Raw genomic sequence first — 25,558 nt, 5'->3', positions numbered from 1 at the left:
ATTTAGGGTATTTTGCAGTTAGAAAGCAAGCTTTAAATAAATTACTATTTCCAACCACTTACAGGTGTGGATCAGGATGATTCTGATATTCTCTAACCAAACAGAACATAAAGATAAATTAATCCCAACAATGATACAGCACTATACATGTCATTTACATCTCATAGAGGTTTATGTTCATAAACATAGTCTTGCTGTTTCACATTGATCAACTTTTAAATAAATGTTACAGATTATTTTTAAAAATCTGCAATTTTTCGAGTCTTCAACATACAGTTGTAGAGCTCTGTCGTGGACAGTCATTTCTACTTACACATTTAGGGTGGCAGACCTTGGCAGGTATAAATGCTATTGAGTATACAAGCTCATTATTGTTACAATTTATGGCTACTTAAAATAACTAAAAATTTGACATCTTAAGAATGTAAGAGATAGGAAAATTAAAACATAGTAGATTGGATTTTAAATTAAGAAGATTAGACAAGATACGGAGATATTATAGAAAAATCTCTGAATTCTGTATATATTCTTTTCTATCATTTTGGAAATTGTATTAGAGGCCAGGGTTTGCCTGTTTAACAATTCCATATTACATGTAAGCTGGACTTTTCCTCTCAAGGCAGAGAGGCAATCAAATGGAGCATGGTTTTTGTTGGTTGAAGAAGTAGAATAGGAATTTGGAAGGAATATGTTCTGATGCATATTTATACCTGTATTCATTTTTAACTGGACTCAGCTTTTTTTTTAAGATATATTTATTTATGCATACAAGAACTGGGGTACAGGCCAGAGGTGAGGGGGAATGAGAGGATTCACCAGAGACAGAGTGGGGAGCAGAACAGGCAGATTGACTGAATACACTGCTGAGGGGAGCAGCAGGCGGGACAGGAAAGGTCTGCTGCACCATGTGGGTCACCTCCCTGGCTGGCCGGGGTTCGAACTCCTGCTACAGAGGCTGCAGATAGCTTTATAGTGCTGTGCTTAACCCCTTGCGCCATGAGGGAGGCCCTGGACTCAGCTTCTTGTCTCACAGCAGCAAGAAAATCTCTCATCATTTACCCAGTGCATTTGTGAAATGAAGGTGAATGGCCTTGGAACCTGATGTATGTCCTCTGAGTTTTATTATCCATTGTTCTTGTCCCAGAGTTGGGTAAATGACTTTAGAAAGCCTCAGCTTGCTAGAACATGCAGACTTTATTCATTGTATGACTAGAGTGTATACCTCAGAAATCTTACAAAATTTATTTTAAGAGTATCTCTTCATGCACAAATATAAATGATGTTTTGGAGCGGAAAGATGACAAAAGTTGTAGCTTTAGAGAGCCTTATAACCAAAAATACCTCATTGTTTGAGGCATTCTATATAAGGAGTTTTAAATATTTTAACTTTATTTGTAATAAAGTTCTGTTCAACTCCCCCTCCACTCCCACCACCATTTATCCTGTTTCTGTGGAGCATCTGCCCTTCTTACTACCTCTTTGCTGACCTTATGTTTGTTTTGGTGTCTTTGCAGAGACCCTCCTTGATGACTTCTTGCTCACATACACCGTCTTCATGACAACTGACGACTTGTGCCAGGCGCTGCTAAGGCAATATCCTTCATTACCTTCGAAACGCTGCTTCGGCCTCCTCTTAGACTGATGTCTCACATTAGGAATTAAGTGCCTTTCTTAATTTACTCAACCCGAGGCAGAGCATGCATATTTTAAATATTAATGTAATGATATCCAAAGTAAAAGATGAAATGAGACAGAGTAGATGAGGGAACTGGAAATCCAGAGCTGCTGCTTTAGCGTGCCGTGAGTAAATTATACTGTTAATATTATGTTGTGGTTTTTTTTTTTTTTTAATATTATGTTGTCTTAAAGCCTGTGTCTCAAGAATTTAAGACATCAATGGATAGGTAAACTGGTTTCCTGGGCAAACCCCAGAGTCAGAAGGCTGAGTTAACATATGAAGTGAACTTACAGGACAGCCAGTCACTGATTGCCAGACTGCTTGTGCAGCAAAACGTGTACATGTGTGATATCCTATTTCTGGCCAGTGAACCCCAGGGAAATAAGCTATTTCCCCACATGGGAGGTCTAAACTCCTGGAATCAACTCTCATCTTCTCAGAACTTTGTCACGACTTGCTTTCTTAGAATGAAGGATGTTGATAAGAAGGTTAATGACCAGTTAGGGAAGATTTATGATTTTATCCACTAACTAGATGAGATGCAACACAGACACACTGAAAGGCCAATAACGTAAAGCCAACTGACTCTTGCAAAGCCTCCAAGTGGGTTTTGTGCCTTACAGTGTTGAAGAAAGCTGCCTCCGAAGCATTTAATTAACTGTTGACTGTCATGATTTTATTCAACCAAACTGAGAAAAGATTCCACTCTAGCCCTCAGGAAAATGGATTGTTTTTGTTCATTTTAAAAGAATACCTTTAAATTCTAAGTAAGGCATAATAGACTTAAAATCACTCTTAAACATAAAAACCCAAAATGGTGATGGATGACTTTTTAGTTTTTACTCTATTTTATAGAGAAGCAAAGCTTTAGATATTTTGAAACTTTTAAAACCAGTTTATTAAACTCATTTTGAAGCATTATTAGTTGGTTTTGAATTTGGAAAATTTCAGTAACAAATTTCTTTCACAGCTTCCAAGTGGGCTGTTAGTTACTAAGAAATTTACCAGTAATTACAAGGTTTTCAGTTTCTTTCTTTAGGAGTATTTTTGAAAACTAAGTATGAGCTAATTTCTTCTATATTTCAATGTCAACATAGTTCCTAAAGAATCACCATCCGTTAAATAATATAATTTGTTCTATAGCAAGCTAGATGCCTTTTAACTATTGTTTTAAAATTTGATCCTAATATTATTTGTGATTATCATTTAATAATTCATTACTTTGTAGGACTCCTCTAAAGAATCTCTAAAACTTCACGTGGATATAAATATATTTTGAGTCTTTTACTAAAACATTTTACATGAACAATTCAGATTCTTAGTAGCCCTTTTACTTATTATCAAAACCCATGAAATCTGGAACACTTTAAGCCAGGAATCTTCCTCCATGACTGCATCTATGTATTTTCAGATGCTCCCTTTTATGAAATATTACAAACCACAAACAAGAAGATGGCATTCATATTTAATTTGAGATTTTTTTTAAAGATTTATTTATTTATTTATTTATTTATGCAAGCACTGGGTACATTCAGAAGCACAGGAGGGTGAGAGAATTCACCAGAACCAGAGCAGGGAGCAGAACAGGCAGAAGGACCGAAGTATACTGCTGAGGGGAGCAGCAGGCGGCAGGAGAGGTCTGCGCGCCATGTGGGACCCTCGCCCAGCAGCTGGGGATCGAACCAGCGCTGCAGAGGCTGCAGGCAGCTTCGCAACCCAGCACTCAATGGCTGCGCCACCGGGGAGGCCCAAATTTGAGATATTTTTATGTACAATCTAAGTGAAGATGTCTTTCATATCCCACTACTATCAATTTCTAAGGAGTGGTACAAATTATTCTTTGTTGTTTTTCCTTTATTGTTTTTGAATGTTATTTATAGATTAGAATCATTTATGTTGCATTTGGATATCTTAGATGGATATTTTTATTGCAATGTAATTTAATGCCTTTCCACTTTTACCATCATAAACAGCATTATTTAGCTACAGCCCTAGGTTGGCTAATGTTCAGTGCATTACACTGAAGTTATAACTCTTACCTAATGTCCTTCCTCCATTCCCTTCCTCCAGCTAAATGTACAAATCAATACAATCTAGCATGGGCAAAGTGCAAAGGAATGAACATACCCAATACTGAAAACCAGAATAATATAAATGCAAATTTAATTAGTTAATATTTTTCTAAAGTATTCTGTAAGGAATAGAACAAAATTAAAGCAAATAAATGACAGTAACACAATGGAGAAGACTAGTAGAAGTTTCAGACCCTGAAGTTGCTTTATTCTTCAGGCTCATAATTGTAGAGCATAGTGTTTATGCAGTTTTAATTAAAAGCTCATATACTGACCTACAAGAAAGAAGTTGAAAAAAAAAAAAAAAACAAGAAAGAAGTTGATAGTATTTCTTAATTTTCCAGATTTATTTCTTTATATTATTTAAGCCATTATATTCGCAAGAAAAATAACAGTTGCATAAGGAGAAATAATATAGGAGAAATCCTTATATTTTCCCTTTGATGTGGAAAAACTTTAACAAATTGTGCATTTGCCTGAATTTATGCACATGTGGAAATCAAAGAAGTCAGATGGCCCCAGTGTATTTTTGCAGTTTGGGACAGAGTGGCTGAATTACGTTTTAAAATACCTACACAGCCTAATGTAGAATCTACTCCTACTTTACAGTTATATATCAATGATAAAGAATATAGAATCCTGTCCAAACAACCCCAAAGCCTACGTGTATTTGGTATCATAGCATTTCCTTTTCCTATTTAACTTTTAATGTGTCCTAGATACTCAGAAATGATAGTGTTCAGGACAAAACACTAAATCAATTTGGAAAATGCCAAACTTCTGTGTCATTCTTTTGACTTTAAGTACATTGTCTTTGAGGCTGTTATTTTTATTTAATTTTAACAATGAAGTTAACACATGTATACAATGTGTTACTAACAATGTGTTAGTAATTCTCATAAGTATAATAAAATAATTCATGTACTCTAAAATCTCACTAGCTTGAGAAGCCCTGGTTAACTTTCAATGTATATTTTTCCAGGTAATGAAATTATTTATATAAATAAGCATCATTAATATAAATGGGTCATCCTAACATACTCTTTTCTTCTTTCCTACTCAACAATTTATGTTGAATGTTCCATGTCAGTAAGTGTACTGCTGGATCATTACTTTAATGATTACAAAATAGCCCATTAAATGGATATATAATAATTTTGCTAACTGGACTCAGCAGTTAAAAATATTTAGATTATTTTTTTATTTCAGTGAAAGTAGAATTCCATTGCCCTTTATACCTACGTTGCATATTTATTCAATCCTCTTTTCCAAGTCAGTTCCTAGGAGTTGGCATTTGAATCATGTCATAAATTATGTTCTGGAAATCTAGAAGTAACTGGCTTTACAGATTATAATTTTCTGAGGATCAAAGGATATCTGATAGAATTCTAGCTTTTATGGAACTAGTGTCCACCTATTTAGTGAGGCCATTTAGTCTCTTGGCACCACCCTTGAAATGAATGGTCCTCCTGGTATGTCTTTGAGGGGGCGACCACCCCAATGCACGTGCAGTTCTCAGCACAGTGAGTGCTGTCACCCAACCTCATCTTCATGGCTGCCCCCAGGTGTGTGTAAATCATTTCCCTGGGTTTACAGTTGCTCTTTTCAATGAAGTTGCTCTTTTACTTTTCTGAACATATTATTTTCTTCCTTCAGACTTAGATTCTTATAGATTATTTGGAAAATATCCTTTAGCATATTTTATGGAAACAAGAATAAGTGGATCTCTTCATTTTTTTTTTAAATTTTCAACAATATATATTCTTTCTTAACCATTTGCACCTATTCTGCTAAGAAGTATCAAGGTAAAGAAGAAAACTCAGATGTTCCTTGTCGGAAGCGTAAGGTCTTGCATCTTGTTTCCCAGTGGATTGCTCTATACAAGGACTGGTTACATGAAGATGAGCATTCAAAAATGTTTCTAAAGGTAATTAATGCTCCCAGATAGTCTCTAATGACAGTGACAGCTTTTATTTTGGTTATGTATTTCAAAACTCTCATTTGTACTTGCAGTCATTCATATTTTTTATAATATTCAAGTTGTGAGTCAAAGAATATATAAATTTAGTTTGAGTTCTGAGGACTGATATTTGTACATAGAATTTTATTTTAAAACTCAAACTAATTTAAGATTATTTATAGGTCATGGGAATTTTGATTGCAAATAAAATAATAAGAACGGTAAAATTAAACATACTTTAAAATTTGATACTATTTAATATTTTGAGATTATATGTTTAACCAGTCCTATATATATATATATATATATATATAATATTTGGATAAAACATTTATTTAAAAATATATATGTTGACTATATATTATGTAACTTTTTCAGGACATGATGTAGTTTGAAGGTTTTGAGCTATTATAACTTATAAAATTGTAACTTAGATTTACATTTGAAGTTAGATAAACTGATGTATTTTTCTAATAATCGTAATAGATTGAAAAGTCTTCTCAACACAGATGATTCTCTGCACATAATTTTTAGATAGTTGAATTCTTTTGGCCATCAAAACCATAATATAGTGCAGGTTAACACAAAGGAGGGATAGAATGTAAATAAAGAAAGGAGGAGTTCTATTTCAGAAAAGGCAATTGTCTCAACAAAGTTTGCCTTTTATGAAGAATACTACTTGGAATTAAAAATTAAAAATGACTTGGTGTCATTTAGACACCAAGTTAAAACCTGATTTAATCAATTCTTTGACTAATGTTATTTTCAAAACAACTGGGTAATTTAATTCAATTGATTTCCCCCCCATTATAATATGGATATTATCTTTTTAAAATATAGAACAAGCATGGAAATTTCAGGTAGCCAGGCAGGGGTTTCTAAGCCCCTAAAAGATGTAAGGTCCCATGCCAGTTGAGAGGATTAAAAGGTGGCTTGCCACTCAGGATCTCATTGGGTTGACCACCTGCATTGTCCTGGATGCCTCCTAATTTTCCTGGTGGGATAACCTTTATCTGAGTCTTAAGACTAACAAAACAGACATTAAACCAATTCCGCTGCCATTTTTCTTTTTCCTCCAGACCATATACAGAAATGTACTGGATGATGTATATGAATATCCTATACTTGAAAAAGAACTGAAAGAATTTCAAAAGATACTTGGAATGCACCGACGTCAGTAAGTACTTAATTTTCCTTATTACAGCTAATGCATGAAATAGAAGCAAATATGATAGAATATGAGGGGTGTCTTTATACATATGGTTCATTTTAAAAATTTTGAAGGTAAATATTTGTCTTACTGGAAGCTCATAGCTATCTCTAATGGAATGGGACATAAAATTCTGTAAGTAGCTCCCCACAAGTTAGAGTACATTTTAAAAGCTCAATTTTATGGATTTCTGAGATTTCTTTATCAAGTTAGAAAGATTAAAGAAAGCCATTAACTCAATGGCTTTTGACATGACCAAGTATTCCCAGTGAATTTATCATTAGTCTTCCAATTACCAATATCTGACATTACTGTGATTTATCCCTAACTCTCCTTACAAATTTTGGTAAATGAAAACATCGAATCATTATGCATTTTTCAGACATAGCTACAAAGTTAATCTGAAGGAAAAATTATTGTCTGATTTACATTGTAGCTTCTACTTAGTAAACATGAAACATCTGTTGTCAGCTTGTTGAAAACTTCTGCTAAGATTTCAGCTGTCACAATGCACTATACAGAGTAAGTGTTAATTCAGGCTTTTCTGATTAGTAAAGGGAGATCCTCTTGTAAATTAAATGTCTGTATAAATTAATTTTAGGATGCAAATAGTCATGTAAGCTTTAGTCCTCAGTCATGAAAATCACATATTTAGAAATTCAGAAATGAAATATAACTTAGGACAACACCACAGTTAAAAATAACTGTGGTACAGATTTATGGTCAACTAACCTTTGACAAAGGAGCAAAGAATATGCAATGGAGCAAAGAAAGTTTGTTCAATAAATGGTGCTGGGAGAACTGGGTCGCTACATGCAAAAGAATGAAGCTTGACAACTACCTCACACCCATGCACAAAAACCACCAACTCAAAATGGATTAAAGAACTAGACATAAGACCTGAAACCATAAAATATATAGAAGGAAATATAGGTGAAACACTACATAACATGTTCCTCAAAGACATCTTTACAGACATATCACCCAAAGCAGTGACAGTGAAGGCAAAGATAAACAGCTGGGACTACCTCAAATTAAAGAGCTTCTGCACAGCAAAAGAGACAATAAATAAAGAAAACCCCACTAACTGGGAGAAAATTTTTGCACACAACACTAATGATAAAGGACTGATCACAAAAATTTACAAAGAGCTGATGAGACTCAACGAAAACAAAGAAAATAATCCCATCAAAAAATGGGCACAAGAGCTAAAAAAAACATCTCCAAAGAAGAAATGCAAATGGCCAACAGGCATATGAAAAAATGTTCAACATCACTTGTAATCAGGGATATGCAAATCAAAACTACAATGAGATACCATCTCATACCAGTGAGAAACAATATCATCTTACACCAGTGAGAAACAAATGTTGGCAAGACTGTGGAAAAAAAGGAACTCTCCTGCACTGCAGGTGGGAGTGCAAACTATGGAAAGCTGTGTGGAGGTTCCTCAGCCTACTAAAGATAGAGCTTCCATATGATCCAGCAATTCCACTCCTAGGTATTTACCCAAAGGACACAGAAACATCAATTCCAAAGAGCACCTGCACCCCTGTGTTTATAGCAGCACTATTTACAATAGCTAAGCTATGGAAACAACCCAAATGCCCAAAAATAGATGACTGGATCAAGAAGATGTGGTACATATACCCCATGGAATATTATTCAGCAATCAAAAAAGATAAACACATGCAGTTTGCAGCAACATGGATGGAGCTAGAAGGGATCATGCTCAGTGAAATAAGTCAGAAAGAAAAAGAAAAATACTGGATGGTCTCACTCATAGCAGGAATCTAGAAAACCTAAATAAGGGACCAGGAAAAAGACTAATTAATACAAAGTAAAAATCAAAATCAATAAGCAACTATAAACCAGAGAAACACTACGGGGGTGGGGGGGGTTTGACGGAGAGGAAGGATTAGGGTCAAAATAAGGGGGGGGGTGCAGTTGTATGGGGAATATAGCCAAAATGAAAATGCATACATTGTGCAAAAATGAAAAATGATATAAGAATTACATAAAATAAAATATTAAAAAATAAATAAAATTAAGAGACTCTTACAAAAGAAAAAAATAACTGTGGTGAATTTGGGTAGTCTTTTATTATAGTCTATGCTATAGCCTAAGAGTAGTCTGAAAATATGAACAAATAAATTTTAAAAAGAAAAGGCAAGAAAATCTTAACATAAAGTACTTCCCCTCATGGAGGTTACTGTACTCTAAGACAGACCTATTACCGTGGGTACACTTTAGTTCATTTAATACATTTGCATGCATTAAACACAGTAATGGGACTTAATACATTTGATTTTAAAAACTTATGTAATATAGGAAATAAAGATCAAAATAAGAAAATGATATTAGGATATGATTCTTGTTACTTTGATCTAGGGTTATGAAATATCTCTAGATTCTGGAATAAAATGTGAACCCCAAGTATTTTTCTCTACTTCAATGTACTAATTGAGGAGAAAGAGTTTGTTTCTGAGAACAAGATTGATATCTTTGACTGTGGTTTTCCTAATGACACGTGAAATTGGCTGCAACGCTGATTCCTTCTGGTGGCCTCAGATGGTACCTGTCAGTGGGTATCTGTGGAGCAAGATGAGAGATGGACCTACAAACTGTCCCTGCTTCTCCTACACATGGAAACATCCTAGAAAAGATGTACCTTGGCTGACTTATGTAGATATCTGAATAATAATAATGCCACTTAAAATTTATCAGTATATGAGAAAATGAAATGTATAAATCCTTGACGTGGGTAGAAAGCAAAACACACCTGTTGAATAGATAGCTTCTTTTCTTCCTGGTTCACCTGAAATTCAGAGCCCAGTGTCAAATGGATTATATATAGTAAACTGATGAATGCTGTTTTATCTTTTAGAAACGTAAAACCTCTGCTCAGAGCAGGAGACTGAAAATTAGTCCTCTGTGACAATAACTGCATTATTCTGGGTTTGGGACAAAGACTGACTTCTTGTCCTTTTCCTTTCAGCACTGTAGATGAATATTCACCACAAAAGAAGGTAAGGCAGACCCTTCCGTGGCTGAAATGGGATAGGGTGATAAATGTGGGGACCTTGTCCTGCCTCACTTAACATTTCTTCATAATTAAAATGAATAATGCCTCAAGCAGCACAGGGCAAGGCCGGGGAACCTGGGGCTGAGGCTTCCCTGCTTCACCACAGCTTCCCTATGCTCGTATGACCTGGTATTCAGCCATGTGCCCTTGACTTTATGACATTTTCATGGTGCATTTTGGAGTCTGAGTTTCCCTAATATCCCTAGAGTGATGCAAATTTGAATTTCAAAACATTGATGCAAAAAAAAAAAAAAAATCCAGGCAAGAATCCTGACTGCAAGAGCTAAGGAAGTCTTATAAGGAAAAAGATGGCACTCTCAATACAACAGAGAAATACATACGTTTCCTAATCAGTGTGAGAGGGGAAACATAAAATTAGATACCAGGCGTAAGCTTTACAGAAGATATATATCAAGTGGGTAATGGTAATGTATAATACACATACTTCCCTTAAGAAATTCATTGTACTACAACGGAAGTATGAAGCCATTTTAAAGTTGCTTTAAAAGGTTGACATTGGAATGGGGGAAATGATGCTTTTCTCAGAAAAATCTGTGCATGTGTGTAATATCCAGAGATTAAAAATCATGTGGATATAATTATAAGGAAATAATTATAAGGGCCTTTTGCCTGCTACTGGCTTTGGCCAAGGTCTGTCATATTGCTCAGACTCTCCACCTCCACATGCACTAATTGAGGCAACTCCCAGTTTATTCCTCTAAGATTGGATGGGTGGATTTCATATTAAAAAAAAAAAAAAATTGGCTAGCTCTCTTGGAACACATTGTAAACAGCAGTGGTTTTCCAAAGAGCAAGAATACATTCATTCATTGTTCTCTTTCTCCCTTCTCACAGAATAAAGCCCTTTTCCACCAATTCAGTCTTAAGGAGAACTGGCTCCAGCTTAGAGGAACTGTGACTGAAACAGAGGAAAGTGAGTATGGTTCCAAGGAGGGCTTGGGTGGGTGGAGTAGCGATTCATCACGGCCTTTCTCCAACATTAACGCGTCAGCCTGCCTTTAACTATTTCCAGCTGTCACACCCCTCTGACAAGCACACTAACATCAAATATGATAGTTGTTTGGTTTTTTTTTTCCCTTGCTTTGAGCATTACAATTTTCTTGGTGATGTAATAGTATTGGAGGACCCGGGACATTTTCACTAGGGAAGGAAGGAAAGGAGACTATAAAAAGCTTTTCTACATTCTGAGGGAGAGGAGTGAAAGGCCTGGAAACTCTACCTCTTTTTTCCTCTTGGCCTTTTCCTCAGCCCCTTGTTTCATCAGACCCTATTACTTATTAGAAAGACCACTAAAGCCAACGTACTTGGGGGTTGGTTGAGTCGAGAAGAAAATCCTGTAGAGTAATAAAAGGCAGGGTGGGCTATCAGAAGTCCTCCAAGGCAAGGCTGTGTGGGGCACTGCAACTTCCTGTGTGTCCTCAGATCATGCTTGTTAGTGACAATAAGGCCCATGCCCCATCCTGAAGAGGGCTGCTGTGACAATTCAGGTAAGTACAAGGGGAAACACCTTTTTAGAACCCTGTGGTGCTGACGTGCTTTTCCACGTGAATATTTTATAATGGCACTGGAAATGATTTTTTCCTGTTTGGATGAAGATTGAGTCAACAGCAGAGCCAGGAAACAGAGCAATTAAAATGTTCACACTATTGTGACTTCAAGACTTTCCCTTTTATATGGCTTTTATCCAAGTGCAGAAACTCTAAGTGTGAACAGTGTGAACATTTAGTATTTGCTCAACTTCTTGAACACTTACACAGCAAAATGTTACATTCTGCTTTTATGTGCCACTTAGTGGATCTCTGGGGTGTCATCTGTAGTCAATAAAAGAGCAAATGAAATTATTTTACTGAACTCCTTAGTTGCTGACCTTCCTTGCCCATTTGTCTTATAGTTTTAATTGCTTAATTTTCCAAGCTGAGTTTCAGAGTTTGACTATATCAAGACCCCTTGTCTCTTTTTCCTTTCATGAGTTTATTAAGCAATATGGACAGTGGGCCTCATATCTAGTGGTTATGCACCAGATATTTGCCTTGCTTAAAAGTTCCATTTTTCTAAGACAAGATAAAAGCTTTCTTGGGCCTCCCCGGTGGCTCAGCGGTTGAGCGCTGGGTTGCGAAGCTGCCCGCAGCCTCTGCAGCGCCGGTTCGATCCCCGGCCGTTGGCGAGGGTCCCACATGGTGCGCAGACCTCTCTGCTGCCTGCTGCTTCCCTCAGCAGTGTATTTCATCAGTCTGCCTGCTCTGCTCCCCGCTATGGCTCTGGTGAATTCTCTCATCCTTCCACGCTTCTGATTGTACCCAGTGCTTGTATAAATAAATAAAAAAAAACTTTAAAAAAAAAAGGAGAGAAACCATTTAAAAAAGAAAAAGAAAAAAAGCTTTCTTGCCTCTCATAAGTCTGTTGACAACATATAAAACAGCTATTTGTTAGATGCTATGGCTTTTGTGACACACCCAACCAAACCAAACCAAATGCGGTCAGTGCCTCCCAGTGGCATATTTACTTTCAGGTTTGTACGTGAAAACTAATAGTTGTTCTTTTGTCTGGTTTGCATTTCTCTGAAAACTTTCCTGGACTTCTTTTTGTAGTGCCATTTAAATTGCATACAAAATTTCTCTAGTTGCTGCACTTTTTTTTTTGCAATACAAAAGAGAATCTTATCCTGTCTTTTCTGAAAAGTTAGTGATATAAGAAGCAAATAATGTGCCAATTATCTCCATTGCTATTAAAACAGTTCCTGCTGTCAAATCACAGGAAATTTTTTTTCTAGGACCTGTTCACCCTGAAAATGATAATGTCCTTGTAATAATTATTAACACTTCAGACAATAAAAAGGAAATTAAAAAGAATAAATATGTGACCTCTGTTTGGAAACTAAACTCACCACCACTTTGATAGAGAGGTCATTCTTAAATGACCAAAAACCATGGCCAATGACAGATTTTCAGAGAATTCTAATAACTAATAATAATTCTAATATTACTAATTTTATGAGAATTCTTATAACAAATGTGGTATTCTTGATTGGACCATTGTAACTGTCCAGAAGTGCTGTGCAATATACTTTAATATACTGCTTAATATACTGCTCTGAGAGATAAGAGTAACCCTTAAAGAAGGGACTCATAAACATGGTTTGTGTTCCAGAGATCTCCCTGTACTGTGTTCAGGTCATCTACAATCTGAACACACACTTGCAGGACGCAGGTCTCTCATTGCAGTACGGGAAGCCATGCACCAGCCAAGCTAGTTCATCAACTTTGTTAAATCTGTATCATCTCGTGTATTCACACATTTATATGCATATACCCTCAGGCACCCAAGAGCATCCATCACTGTGTAGATCTGACTCTGTACATTTTATACTTAAGAGAACAGCGAGATGGAGGCCTTGATTGGAGAAGTCTACCTTATCGCCACAGTTCTCTTATTTATTAACAATTGTTTTTCCTTGTGCAGTTTTTTGCCACGTGTATATAACAGAGCACTCTTATGTTAGTGTGAAGGCAAAAGTTTCCAGTACAGCCCAAGAGATCCTAAAAGTTGTGGCAGAAAAGATCCAGCATGCAGAAGAGGATCTGGCCCTGGTAGCAGTCACATTCTCTGGAGGTAAATTATTTTCTGTCTTTGAATATTAATCTTTAACTGGGTATTCTCTGAAAGGAGAGAGGTGACATTTTTGCAGAGCAAATGTGTAGCTCAGCCCCTCTGGGTCCACAGCAGGATGACCAAGGTAACAATAAGAAGCCGCCTCCCAAAGGCGTTTCCATGACAACAGTCGGGTACTGCTGATACTGAATTTCCTCCCCAAGAACTGAACAGAGTGAACAGCACACCAGTGTTTTGAAATTTATTATAAAGATTTTCATATTTTGTACTCTAGATAAGCCTTCTATTTTCATATTAACTGGGGAAATTGCTAAAGGATGAAATTACTTGAGGAAGAAAAAAGAAACAGACTTAAACCAGTCATAGTTGTGATGATTTAATATTAAAGACTACCTACTGAAGGAAATAAAAACTGCAATACCCCAAAAGCTCGTAGGCAGTGTTCCTTCAGGTGGATGTGGGGTGTAACTCCTAGTTATAGCTTTTCCTTCTGTTGGGCTTTATTTATCCTTAGAGAATGGTTTATTGTCTGTTTTGAATAAGATCACACAGATTACAAGCTGACACTATTGATCTCAGTGACCTGAATAGACCCCTTGCTTTCACTGGAGCCTGTCAGCTCTCAATGTCCCTGGTCTCCTTTTTAGCTTACAATCTTAATATCTCATTAACCCTTGGAAAAATACAAAGAAAGTGACTTAGAGTTAGTAGTTGAAAAATAGGCGTATTCTGTGAACTAATAAACCAGAGATGGGGCGGGTGGGGGAGGGGAGCAGATAAAAGGCATTCCCGTTTACCCTTTACTAGCACTGTAGAGTCAAAAGAACAATATCAGAATATACTGGACATTCAAGTATCATGTGACAGAATATTGCTTCTATTACTTTGTTACTAAGAGGCAGGTAAAATAGTCCACAAGCTATTATACCTATAGTCCACAAGCAATTATATATGCAAACAGATACAATCCTCTCCCTAAGTCTAATAAATGAGATCCTCTCCTCCCTCTCCCAGGGCTCAATTAATTGTGCATCCATCAAAACATCATCTAGAAAAAAAGGTAAAAATTTAAGAAACAAGTGGACTACATCAATTTTAGCCAGGAAATAGTTCAATTTTTAATAAAATATTGTAAATAACCCAGATAAGTATCATAAATGCATATTATACTTAATTTTAGATAACCAAAAATATTAAATGATGCTGAATTATATCAAGCCATTATTAACCTCTCAAGATGGCACCATTATGGGGATTAATCACTGAGTCTCCACTCAGACAGACGGTGCTAGAGAAGGAAGGACCCTGAGTGAACTTTGTAACACAACTGAGATCCATGTCCCTGGAGGCATCAGCCCAGGGCCGCACGTGAACCTGCAAATTAATGAGTAGCCCTTTTACTACCCAACGTGTAATTGATGGCTGTGAAATACCATTTTTACACTCTATTAGATTCATCAGGGTGGGCAATAGTGTTCTAAAGTGTATAGACTCATTGTTAATCATCATAGGAATATCATTTTATCTCAGATTATCCCACAGATTTGGAAACATGCCATCACTTTCTATCAATTAGTACTTTTGTTTTTTAAGAACATTTCTCTGCAGCTTAATAACTTCCAAACAATAATGTTTTTATGAAGGAAAAAAAAAGAGCTTAATATATTCCATGCTCTAGTTACATAATTTTTCAATAAATGTTTTAAATGCTACTTCAAAATGAAAAGACATTCACATCTACTGTTATTTCCTGTTTGTAAAAACAAACTTAAAGAAGTTGATAATGTTAAGGGTTTTCTGGATTTTTCTAAAAGGAACAATATTGTCCAATATAGCTTTCAGTAGGTTTCTAGCTATATTGATCCCAGAGCATGTATGTATATGTAGTAACAACAACTGACCCAGTGTAGGGGCAGGACTGGATACAGGTGCAGGTTTTCTGATCCCATGCAGACCGGGTAAAGGAGGAGTCAGAGTCCTCAGTGGTTTTGCAGGTCTTTTATTTGGGGTTCACCAGGCATATGGCAGACAGGGGTGCTGGCTGGGGGGCTGGGAGGCTGGCCAGCCCCCAGCAAGTCTTCACTCTATCTGGACTCTCTGGCGTTCGTTCTGCTGCTTCTCGGCTTCTGCTTCGGCTTCTCCGGCTTCTACTGCTGCTGCTGGTGCTGCCGCTGCTGCTGCTGGCGTCCCCGTGACACCGCCCTTAAAAGCACAGTCTTAGCTCAGCTGAATCCCATCTACCTATGCCCACACCCTATTCCAGGTGCCCGCCATCAGGCATGCATTCAGGACAAGGATCCATCATCTATCCTGATGGCGGAAGGGCAGAAAAGCCTGACATTTTCTTTACCCTACAGTCCACCCCCTCAGGGTTTTCTGCCATACAGTCTATACATATATATACAATTTTCTAAGCAAAGAAACAATGCAGCCATGGCCCACAAAAGCAAATACATCAAATATAACAAAATACAATATAACAAAATACAACAGAACACAAATAAGTCCAGGCAGGGCACCAACCTAGTGCAAAAGACAATTATTGGTACCAGCAGATAAGCCACCAAATCTGCTGCCGAAGGCACTGCTCATACGAGGGAGGGGAATCACTCACGGTATCTACTATAACACACCAGGAGCCGTCAGGCTTCCTGGCCTTCTCTGGCTGTAGTCTCGGCTACAAGGCACACACCACATCCACCCCCAGATGCACTAGCTCTGGGATTGGCAATTTTATTCTGTTGGGGGTAATCGCCAACCCTCAGGGTTTCTGTCTGCAGTCGCTCCAACACTCGGCCTTCACAGCCACCCATGAGACTCGCAGACCCCTGCACTCAGGCCAACCCACTGCACAAGCACATGGGTCGGGGATCAAAACTCTGCATTCGGCTTGGGCTCCACCCCAAGCCACGTTCCCCACCCGTCCCCCAAGGACAGGTTCCTCAGCTCCTCACTCAAGAATGAGCAGGGCATCACCCACAGGTGATTTTACGAGACTCACAGTTCTTCAGCATACTAAGGCTGCTTAACAGCTGCTTAGGGCTTCTCAACTTAGCATCAGTACCGGCTTTTGCCTTCTTAGTTGGCTTTTCTCCTCCACCTGGCTGCTGGGCATGCACAGGCTGCTTTTGGCCATCAAGGCCCACTGGCCACCCCCAGACTCCCATCTCCTGGGGTTCACAAACAAAACTGTTCCACCCCCAGGGTCCCAAAACATATCAACCTGCAAGTCCTCCGCCTTCTGGAGGGATTGTCAGTCCAAGTTTATCAGTCCATGTCCAGCAGTTGAAGTCCATTGTCCTCTCCCTGCGTCAGCAACAGCCTGCTGCCTCAGGGGTCATTGGCTGGTCCTTTCCGGTGTCGTTGGCTGGTCCTCTCGGGCGTCTCCTCCATGCGAGGTCTCGTCCCACAGCTCCGGACCGTATCCACCTTCTGTGCCGCCATGGTGCCTCCAGCGTCATCACAGGCAAACAGTCTGTTCTCCTTAGTCCCTCCAGGTCTTTGGAGGGCTCCAATACCCATCTACATGGATCTTGCCGACTTACGCCAATTGTAAGGGCAGGACTGGATACAGGTGCAGGTTTTCTGATCCCATGCAGACCGGGTAAAGGAGGAGTCAGAGTCCTCAGTGGTTTTGCAGGTCTTTTATTTGGGGTTCACCAGGCATATGGCAGACAGGGGTGCTGGCTGGGGGGCTGGGAGGCTGGCAGGCCTCCCAGCCCCCAGCAAGTCTTCACTCTATCTGGACTCTCTGGCGTTCGTTCTGCTGCTTCTCGGCTTCTGCTTCGGCTTCTCCGGCTTCTACTGCTGCTGCTGCTGCTGCCGCTGCTGCTGCTGGCGTCCCCGTGACACCGCCCTTAAAAAGCACAGTCTTAGCTCAGCTGAATCCCATCTACCTATGCCCACACCCTATTCCAGGTGCCCGCCATCAGGCATGCATTCAGGACAAGGATCCATCATCTATCCTGATGGCGGAAGGGCAGAAAAGCCTGACATTTTCTTTACCCTACACCCAGTTATTCAGAGTATAAAATTCTGTCAGTTCTAATCTTTTGTAGTACAGTGACAAACCTGAAAATAAGGAAAATGAAAAATAGCAAATGAAAAATAGCTGTCACATGGTCATGGCATTGTATTCTGTAGCAAGTGTGAAATGGCTTTCATAAATTCAGATTTAAGGTATACATGGGCACACAGAAGTTTGCAAGAAACTGTAGCTTAACAAAGAGGGAGTAAGTGGAAAAACTTCAGAGCCCAGCTGTATAGGACCAGCTGTATGGGACCATTTACTACACATGTCAACAGCCCGCATGGCAGTACTATTGATCTCTATAATGTCAGGCTATAAAGAATATATTAGATTATCATTTGTCTATTAAGCAAATTTCTAAACTCTATTAAGCAGAAATGTTCAAAACAAAATTTAGCATTTGAACTGATTAAGTTATCTAGAAAAGGTATGTGGGGGTTTGTATTCCCAATCAAGCTGATTAACTCAAGGGCCATGCTTAAGAGAAGCTGATTATGTTACAATGTAATAAACTTGAGTGTCTGCTTTAGGTGATTCCTATATGCTTTTTGTAGTTGGGAGGGAGACATTTTTCTATGAAGAAATCTATTGTGTAATAGAGTTCCAAGTCTGGTAGAAAAAAAAAAAAATGGTTGAAGAATAGTTAACAATTTCAATAAGGGAAATAAAATAGAAGAATATAAACACAGCATTACTAGTCATCAAGAAATATAATTTAAGGACATATTTTTGGTTTTAGCAAAATAATGATTAGTGTTGCTCAGTGCACAAGTTTTAGACCTATTTTTAGGTGTTTGCTGGTTTATTTTCTAAAAAAAAGCAAGAATTGGAAAGCAACTTGGCAGTTTACATCAAAAACTGGGAAATTATTTGTTCCCTTTGACCCAGTAATTCCACTGCTGGAAATCTGTCTTAAGAAAATCATTTATAAGCAGCTAAAGATTTATGCACAAGGATGTTGACTTCAACAATACATACTATGACTTCTCCTATAATAGAACCAATTTATCAAGCCCCTGTTATGTGCCAGAACCTGTGCTAATACTTAGCATATATCTTGTGGTCTAATTTATATGACCAAAAAATTAGAAATCATTAAATGTTCAGTAGAGAAAATTCTAAATGATGGCATAATGGATTATTATGGAACCAATTAAACTTGACATATAAATAATTTTGATAAGTGCTTACAATAAAATCAGAATATAAAACCATATATAGAATAATTACAAATGTATTTTATATGTGTATCCATAACTATGAATATATGTATATAAATAAGAGTTGGGACTGTGTGTTTGTGTGTATATCCAACACACACATTTATATAAATATATCCAAATATTATCAGTATTACTGTCTATAGTGACTTAGAGTGATGAGATTATGGATTTTACTCTCTTTCTTAACCTTTTTTGTGTTTTAACCGATAACTGAATATTATAAAAAAGCATTACCGGGGGCTCCACATTATGGATAAGTAGCAGTGGTGTCTGTGATCTCACTGCTGTCATTGTATGGAGTATGCAGAATTGAATTAAATCTACTTTATATCTGATTTACTTTTAAGAATTTTTCTTTGGCAAGTTTCACTCCTTGTATGTCATACATACCTACTGCTGTTCCTGTGTTTCCCTTTCTAATTATTCTTTTTTATATATATAAAGAAAAGCATGAGCTTCAGCCAAATGACTTGGCCCTGTCCAAATCTCTTGAAGCATCTGGTCGAATATACGTGTACCGGAAAGACCTGGCTGACACGTTGGTAAGGACCTTTTAACCTTGTACTTGAAACACACACACAAATGTCATACTGAAAGCATATTTTTGAATGGTAGAAAGTACATTAAATTATTCCCTTCTTCTGCTAACAATATACATGTCATAACACTACTTTTGTAAATCAGAGAGAGGCCCAATTTAAGGAATTCTAAACTCTTCATAACTCAGTCCTTCCTTCTTTCTAAGCCTTAAACAAGAGGCTTATGAGAAGAAACTCCCTCTTCCATGGCATCTAAATTCCATTCCTCCTTTGGTGGATCAATGGAGATAAAACAGAGAAATACACCTTACAAGATTTAGGGAGAAGGAAACTTTGTGTCCTTAATTTCCTTCCATTTGGTGAACTGTGAGTGCACCAATCCATTAAAGAAAGGGTGGCTCATCCTCAGCCTTCCCTGTGTAAAAGAGGCTTATAACAATGGGACATGGGATACCACTGAGAGTAAGGATTTGGTGAAGAGTAGAACCCATACTCTCTCTAAGTTATTTTTAGTTAAAATATAAGCAAATTTATGCCTAAGTAGATAACTTACTGTTTTTCATATAAACCTTCGTCTCGTGTCTGGTCCCAGCCTAGTCAGACCAGTCCCTGAAAAACTCTGCTTGCCCTCACCTCTGCATTTGTATGGAATTCATTCAGGCCACCCTTAACTGAGTCCCACCCTACTTCCTGCTTTTGGGATACAGAAACCATTTCTATTTTGACCAAAGATAATCAAGTCTGTGGGAAAGTTGTGCGATGGTCTTATCATTAGTTGTTTTTTTTAAGATTTATTTTATTTATACAAGAGCTGGGGTACAGGCCAGAGGTGCAGGAGGGTGAGAGGATTCACCAGAGAGAGCGGGGAGCAGAACAGGCAGATGGACCAAAGGCATTGCTGAGGGGCGTAGCGGGCAAGATAGGAGAGGTCTGCCGCGCCATGTGGGTATCTCCCTGGCCAGCCTGGAATCAAACCCGCGCTGCAGAGGCTGTGGACAGCTAGCTTCACAGTATGGCGCTCAACCTGCTGTGCCACTGGGGAGGCCCTACTGTTTTGATTTTTTTCAATTAGAAAATGTTTATAAATGCAGAACTTCTAAAATGCAAATAACTTATTTTGACATTTGAAAATAGAGGTTAGCATTTGGAATCTAAGATACTCCTATTTTCCTGCTATGTCACTTTTTTTTGCAAAGTCTTACTCTTTTTGTTATTAACTATTAAAGGCCAACAACTCAAATGGGAGAATTTATATTTAATTAGAAAATATCAAATGTTTTGAAAAGATACCAAATGATTCTTAATAAATTTAACAGTGACAATAGATTTAAAGTTGTGGTGCCATTTCAAAATTTCATGCCAGATTTTAAGGAAATACTGTTGCCAAATTCATACCTATTTCTGTAAAGAGAACAACTGATACTTAATCATCCAGCATGCAGTATAAATGAGCTAACCTGTATTTTTCATTTCCTGCTTAAATTATTTTTTACTTTTCATAGCATTTTAATAAAATTTGTAAATGTGTGCCTGGGACAAGACTTGTTAAACATATTTCCTGTAAAAGCCATGTCTGTTTTTATTGAAGCGCACCATGACATTTCTTTTGTTTGTTTTTATACTCATCCTGCTGGCACATTAATTCTTACCAGAAGCCAAAGTGATTTCAGGGCTTTCACTTTCATTATGTTGCCTGTCGGGACGGTGTTTTATAATCAGATTTATGCGTGCGTGCGTGTGTGTGTGTGTGTGTGTGTATGTGTGTGTGTGTAAGGGGGAGGTGGAGGCTAACTCAGTGAAGTGTCATTGATCACATTCTACTGATTCCAAGACTGTTTCTTAAATTGGCTGTAACTCACTGAAGGTGAACAGACCAGGAAAAATATTAAGTGCACTCAAACAAGATTATTTTTCTAATCTGGGCTTCTAGCGCCTTTCTGCAGCCTGCCAATTCAGTGCCAAACATTTGGGAATTACTGAGGATCCTTTTGCTTCTGTCTGTTGGTTTAGAACCCATTTGCAGAAAATGAGGAATCACAGCAAAGGTCGATGAGAATTTTGGGAATGAACACTTGGGATCTTGCTCTGGAATTAATGAATTTTGATTGGAACCTCTTCAATTCAATTCACGAAGTAAGTACGGGTGAAGGGTAAAATGTTACTGCTTATGCTTATGATAAAATAAATGTTAACTGAGTTTTTTAAAGGATATTTATGTGTATCACTAGGTTTTTAAAAGATCCATCATCTGGTTTTAAATATATTTACTTAGCACACCCTCAAAGATATTTAGGGACTTTAAATATATTGAAAAGACTGACCCAAATCTAGAAAAATCATAATACATGATTATATTTTATTTGCTCCTATAATTGAGTGTGTGTTTACTGTAATATAAATATGCTTTATTTATATATGTATGTATATATATTTATGTATATATGAAGTTTTAGTGGGGTTAATGGAGTCATTTTACATTTGATACTTTTATACTGATAGTCTTATCCTTTCTATAAAGTTCATGGTAGTTATACAAGAAACATATTCCTGTGTGTACACATACTTGTTCTTTTACTCAAATTTAGAATCTGCTGTAAGATTTCAATACTTTTTTGAAAATATTGAAATATAATTCAAATTTTTATGTCCATCAACTTTTTCTCTTGACAGCTTATAACATTTATAAAATAATAGATATGGGGCAAAATGCTACTGACAATTAATACATTTAGGGCTCACAGGAATCAGTAAATGAAAAATGTAACAGTTCTGACCCACCATATGTTGCATCTGCTTTGCCATGTAGTGAGATTTTTTCTTATGAAATGTCTTTTCTTTTGAAGAAGGAACTCATGCCCTACTTAGGGACCCTTGAGCTTCACTTTCAATTTGGAATATCCTTTAAATGTCTTCGATCAGTCCATATAATTACTTATCTTATTTGCTTTTTAAATCTGGATGTCACCTTAATCTCATTCTCTTTCTATAATTTGGCAGTACCTGAGTTGTTCACAGAGTTTATCAGACCTGTTCACCCAGACCTGTAACAGCACCACTGGGAACTTATTAGACATGTTAATTTGGGGGCCCACCACAGACATATTGAGTCAGACCCTGGGGGTGGGGCCCAGCAATGTGCCTTCCACATTATCCTGATTCACATTAAATTTTGAGACCCCTGATCTAAGCAATCTACCTGTGAGGATCTAATGTGCAGCTTAATAAGCACAAGTGATAGTATTCATTTTTTACTTGAATTTGCCAATATAACAAACTTGGAATATTTGGATTTGAGTCAGCCTATGATTTAAACTTAGAATGTTTTAGATTTTTGTGAAAGGCATCATCATCACATTCTGAAAAATTACCTTTGTATAAGGATTCTAAGTGAATGTTCTTTCACCAGTATCTATTAAACTAAATTGCTTTTTAGTACATTGTTATTTGTTATAGTCTCATAACAGGAGGTGGCTACCTGAAGTCTCTCTTTAAAATGGAGTGAGTTTTGTATCAACTTGACTTTGAATGTGCAAATAAACACTGGCTTGAATACATTTTCTTTCAGCAAGAGCTGATTTACTTCACCTTCAGCAGACAAGGAAGTGGGGAGCACACAGTGAATCTCAGCCTTCTACTCCAGAGATGCAATGAAGTCCAGCTTTGGGTGGCCACAGAGATTTTGCTGTGCAGCCAGCTGGGCAAGCGAGTACAACTGGTGAAGAAATTCATCAAAATCGCTGCTCAGTAAGTGTCTAGTGCTGACAAGTGCTATTCATCTCATTTCTTTGGGACAGTGTGTTTTAATCACGAGCTGGTAAAAGGGTTAGGGTGTAATATGAGATAAGTGGCCAAATGATTGAAAAGTCTTTTCTTCAATATGTATTTTTGCATTTGAAGTATTTATTGATATATTTCAAAGCAAATGTCAAAATTCCAGACCAAAGCACCTTGTTCTATGCTAAAAAAAACTAGTAACTAGACAATACAAACATGTCTCATCCCGAACTAAACTAGTGTAGCCGTGGGAACTATAGTACACTAGGAAAATGGGGGAAGTTGATGTGAGGTTGAGAATCACTGAAAGTCACATGTGTTCTTAATGCTTGTGACCCATGTGATGAAGAGCAGATTCTCTATAATTAAATACTTAAAAATAAATTTAAAAAAGATGATCTATGGTAAAAATTCAAATTTGAGGTTGAACCCCCCAATTTTCATTCTTGTAGGTGATTACGGAGTGGTAAAATTTCTTGTAAGCTGCTGGGTCTCACCTAAGCTCAGCTCAGTTAATCCCCATGGCAAGGTGACTTGGGAGAAAGCCTGTTCTGAACATCTTGGGGATGCCTATCCTTGACACACTATCCTTGAAGTCTAGACAAGTATTTTCAGCTGGGAGCGGCTACTTCTACTCAGTAAATTGCTGTTGTTCTTTTAAGACCTAGATCAAATTTTGCTTTGTTCCTGAAACTATCCCTGTCAAATGCAAAGTCTGCTACTTCCCATCCCTTTGCCCCCCACACCATGCATGCCTGATGGCGGACACCCGGAGTAGGGTGTGGGCATGTATAAGTGGGTACACCTGGGCTAAGACTGGGCTTGTAATGCGGCGTCACGGGGACGCCAGCAGATGCAGAGAAGAAGAGAGAAGAACCACAAGAGCAGCAGAGACCACCAGAGAACACCTGAGAGCCCAGATAGAGTGAAGACTTGCTGGGGGCTGGGAGGCCTGCCAGCCTCCCAGCACCCACCCCCCCCCACCCCCCCCCCCCCCCCGTGGCACCTCTGCCTGCTGTGCACCTGGTAAATCCCAATAATAAGCCTGCAAAAGCCACCGAGGGCTCGAGGATTCACTCCTCTATCCGTTTGCTCGGATCATAGAGATCCTTGCTGGGGACCAGCCTCCGGCAAAATGTCGTGTCAGGGGTTCCTGAAAGGATGAGACGGCCTAGGTGACACATTAGGGGCTGAAGGGAAGGGGATTGAGGAGACACTGATACTGGATGGGATGCAAAAATCTTCTGCCGAGAGACTCAGCAGGTCTTTATTTATTCATTTTTAGTAATCAGAAAAATTACATCATCATGTGCAAAGTAGAAACAATTAGTGTATTTTATTCCCATGGACTACTGGCTCCTATGGGTCTCAGCTAGACAGTAGCCTTCAAGGTTAATAGATAAAAAACCAAACCTAACACTAAAACTTATTATTTCAGCTAGACAATTAACTAAGACAGTTGATAGCCACCAGTACATCCCTATCAGCTAAAGCCTAAGCATCAAAAGACTCTTCTATTCATATGGCCTTCAGCCGGAGACCAGCTGCTACTCAGCTATCAGAACTTTTTCTGCCTAGAAACTTCTTAACACAGTTAACTTCATATAAAAACTTTCCTAAGAAACTTCAAAAAAAAGCAAAAGAAGGACTTACTATAATAGTTGTGCTGGATTGCTTGTCAGGCATGTACAATAAATTGTCTCCCATTGTCAAGTGGGCCAAATTGTTTAATAACTAATTTCTAAACAGATAATTTTCCGTGCCATTTATTTGCAGTATACTGATGCATATAATTTATTGCCTAATGTACTTTTTGGGAAATTTTTCTCTTTTTATGACCAAGAACAAAAAATAAAGGGATGTTAGATCTTCAGCCCCACGGTGTGAGGCACAGGAATCTTCAGCCCTACGGTGTGAGGCCCTTTAGCTTAGCTGCTTGCCAGTGTCTTATCTGGCTGGGGCATCAAGGCCCCCTGCAGCAGATCCTGCTCTGTGTCCTCCTGCCCTTACAGGCTCCCTCACTGGGATCTGCTATCCTCTGAGGACAGGGATGTTTCTAATCAATCATTGTTTCTTGGATGCCTGGCACAGAACTTGGTAAATGGCAGTTATGTTGGTTGAGTGACATTTTACTAACTTGCTGGAAGCAGCTCTTAAAATACCAGATTTGTATTCCTTAGCCTGCTTTTGGCACAGCTTCCCAACAGAAGCAAGCAGCATGAATTAAAGTCCTTCCCACTTGCTTCTTCCTGCCAGTCTTCCCATTTATTTCATCTTTGTCTTCCAAAGTAGCTTTCATTTTGGTTTTTGAGTACATGTCAGTGTAATATATTCAGAAAATATGTATGTTCACTCAG

The 25,558-nt window shown here is 38.0% G+C and overlaps 1 protein-coding gene across 3 annotated transcripts in view; it reads left to right on the top strand.

Annotated features, from left to right (window-relative positions):
• The window catches only part of RAPGEF5 (Rap guanine nucleotide exchange factor 5), a 238,926-nt gene that overhangs the window by 184,895 nt on the left and 28,473 nt on the right, over positions 1-25,558 (top strand). For all 3 annotated transcript variants that reach the window (XM_037508969.2, XM_054692418.1, XM_037508977.2), the window contains 9 exons: positions 1,515-1,593; positions 5,533-5,677; positions 6,790-6,887; positions 9,919-9,949; positions 10,861-10,939; positions 13,486-13,635; positions 19,333-19,430; positions 21,438-21,560; positions 22,993-23,171. In XM_037508969.2, the coding sequence (XP_037364866.1) occupies positions 1,515-1,593; positions 5,533-5,677; positions 6,790-6,887; positions 9,919-9,949; positions 10,861-10,939; positions 13,486-13,635; positions 19,333-19,430; positions 21,438-21,560; positions 22,993-23,171 (982 nt within the window). The remainder of the gene's footprint in view (positions 1-1,514; positions 1,594-5,532; positions 5,678-6,789; positions 6,888-9,918; positions 9,950-10,860; positions 10,940-13,485; positions 13,636-19,332; positions 19,431-21,437; positions 21,561-22,992; positions 23,172-25,558) is intronic.

The sequence above is a fragment of the Talpa occidentalis genome, unplaced genomic scaffold (genome assembly GCF_014898055.3).
Source record: "Talpa occidentalis isolate TD23 unplaced genomic scaffold, MPIMG_talOcc4v2.1, whole genome shotgun sequence".
NCBI lineage: Eukaryota > Metazoa > Chordata > Mammalia > Eulipotyphla > Talpidae > Talpa > Talpa occidentalis.
This window is presented reverse-complemented; position numbering and strand designations above follow the sequence as displayed.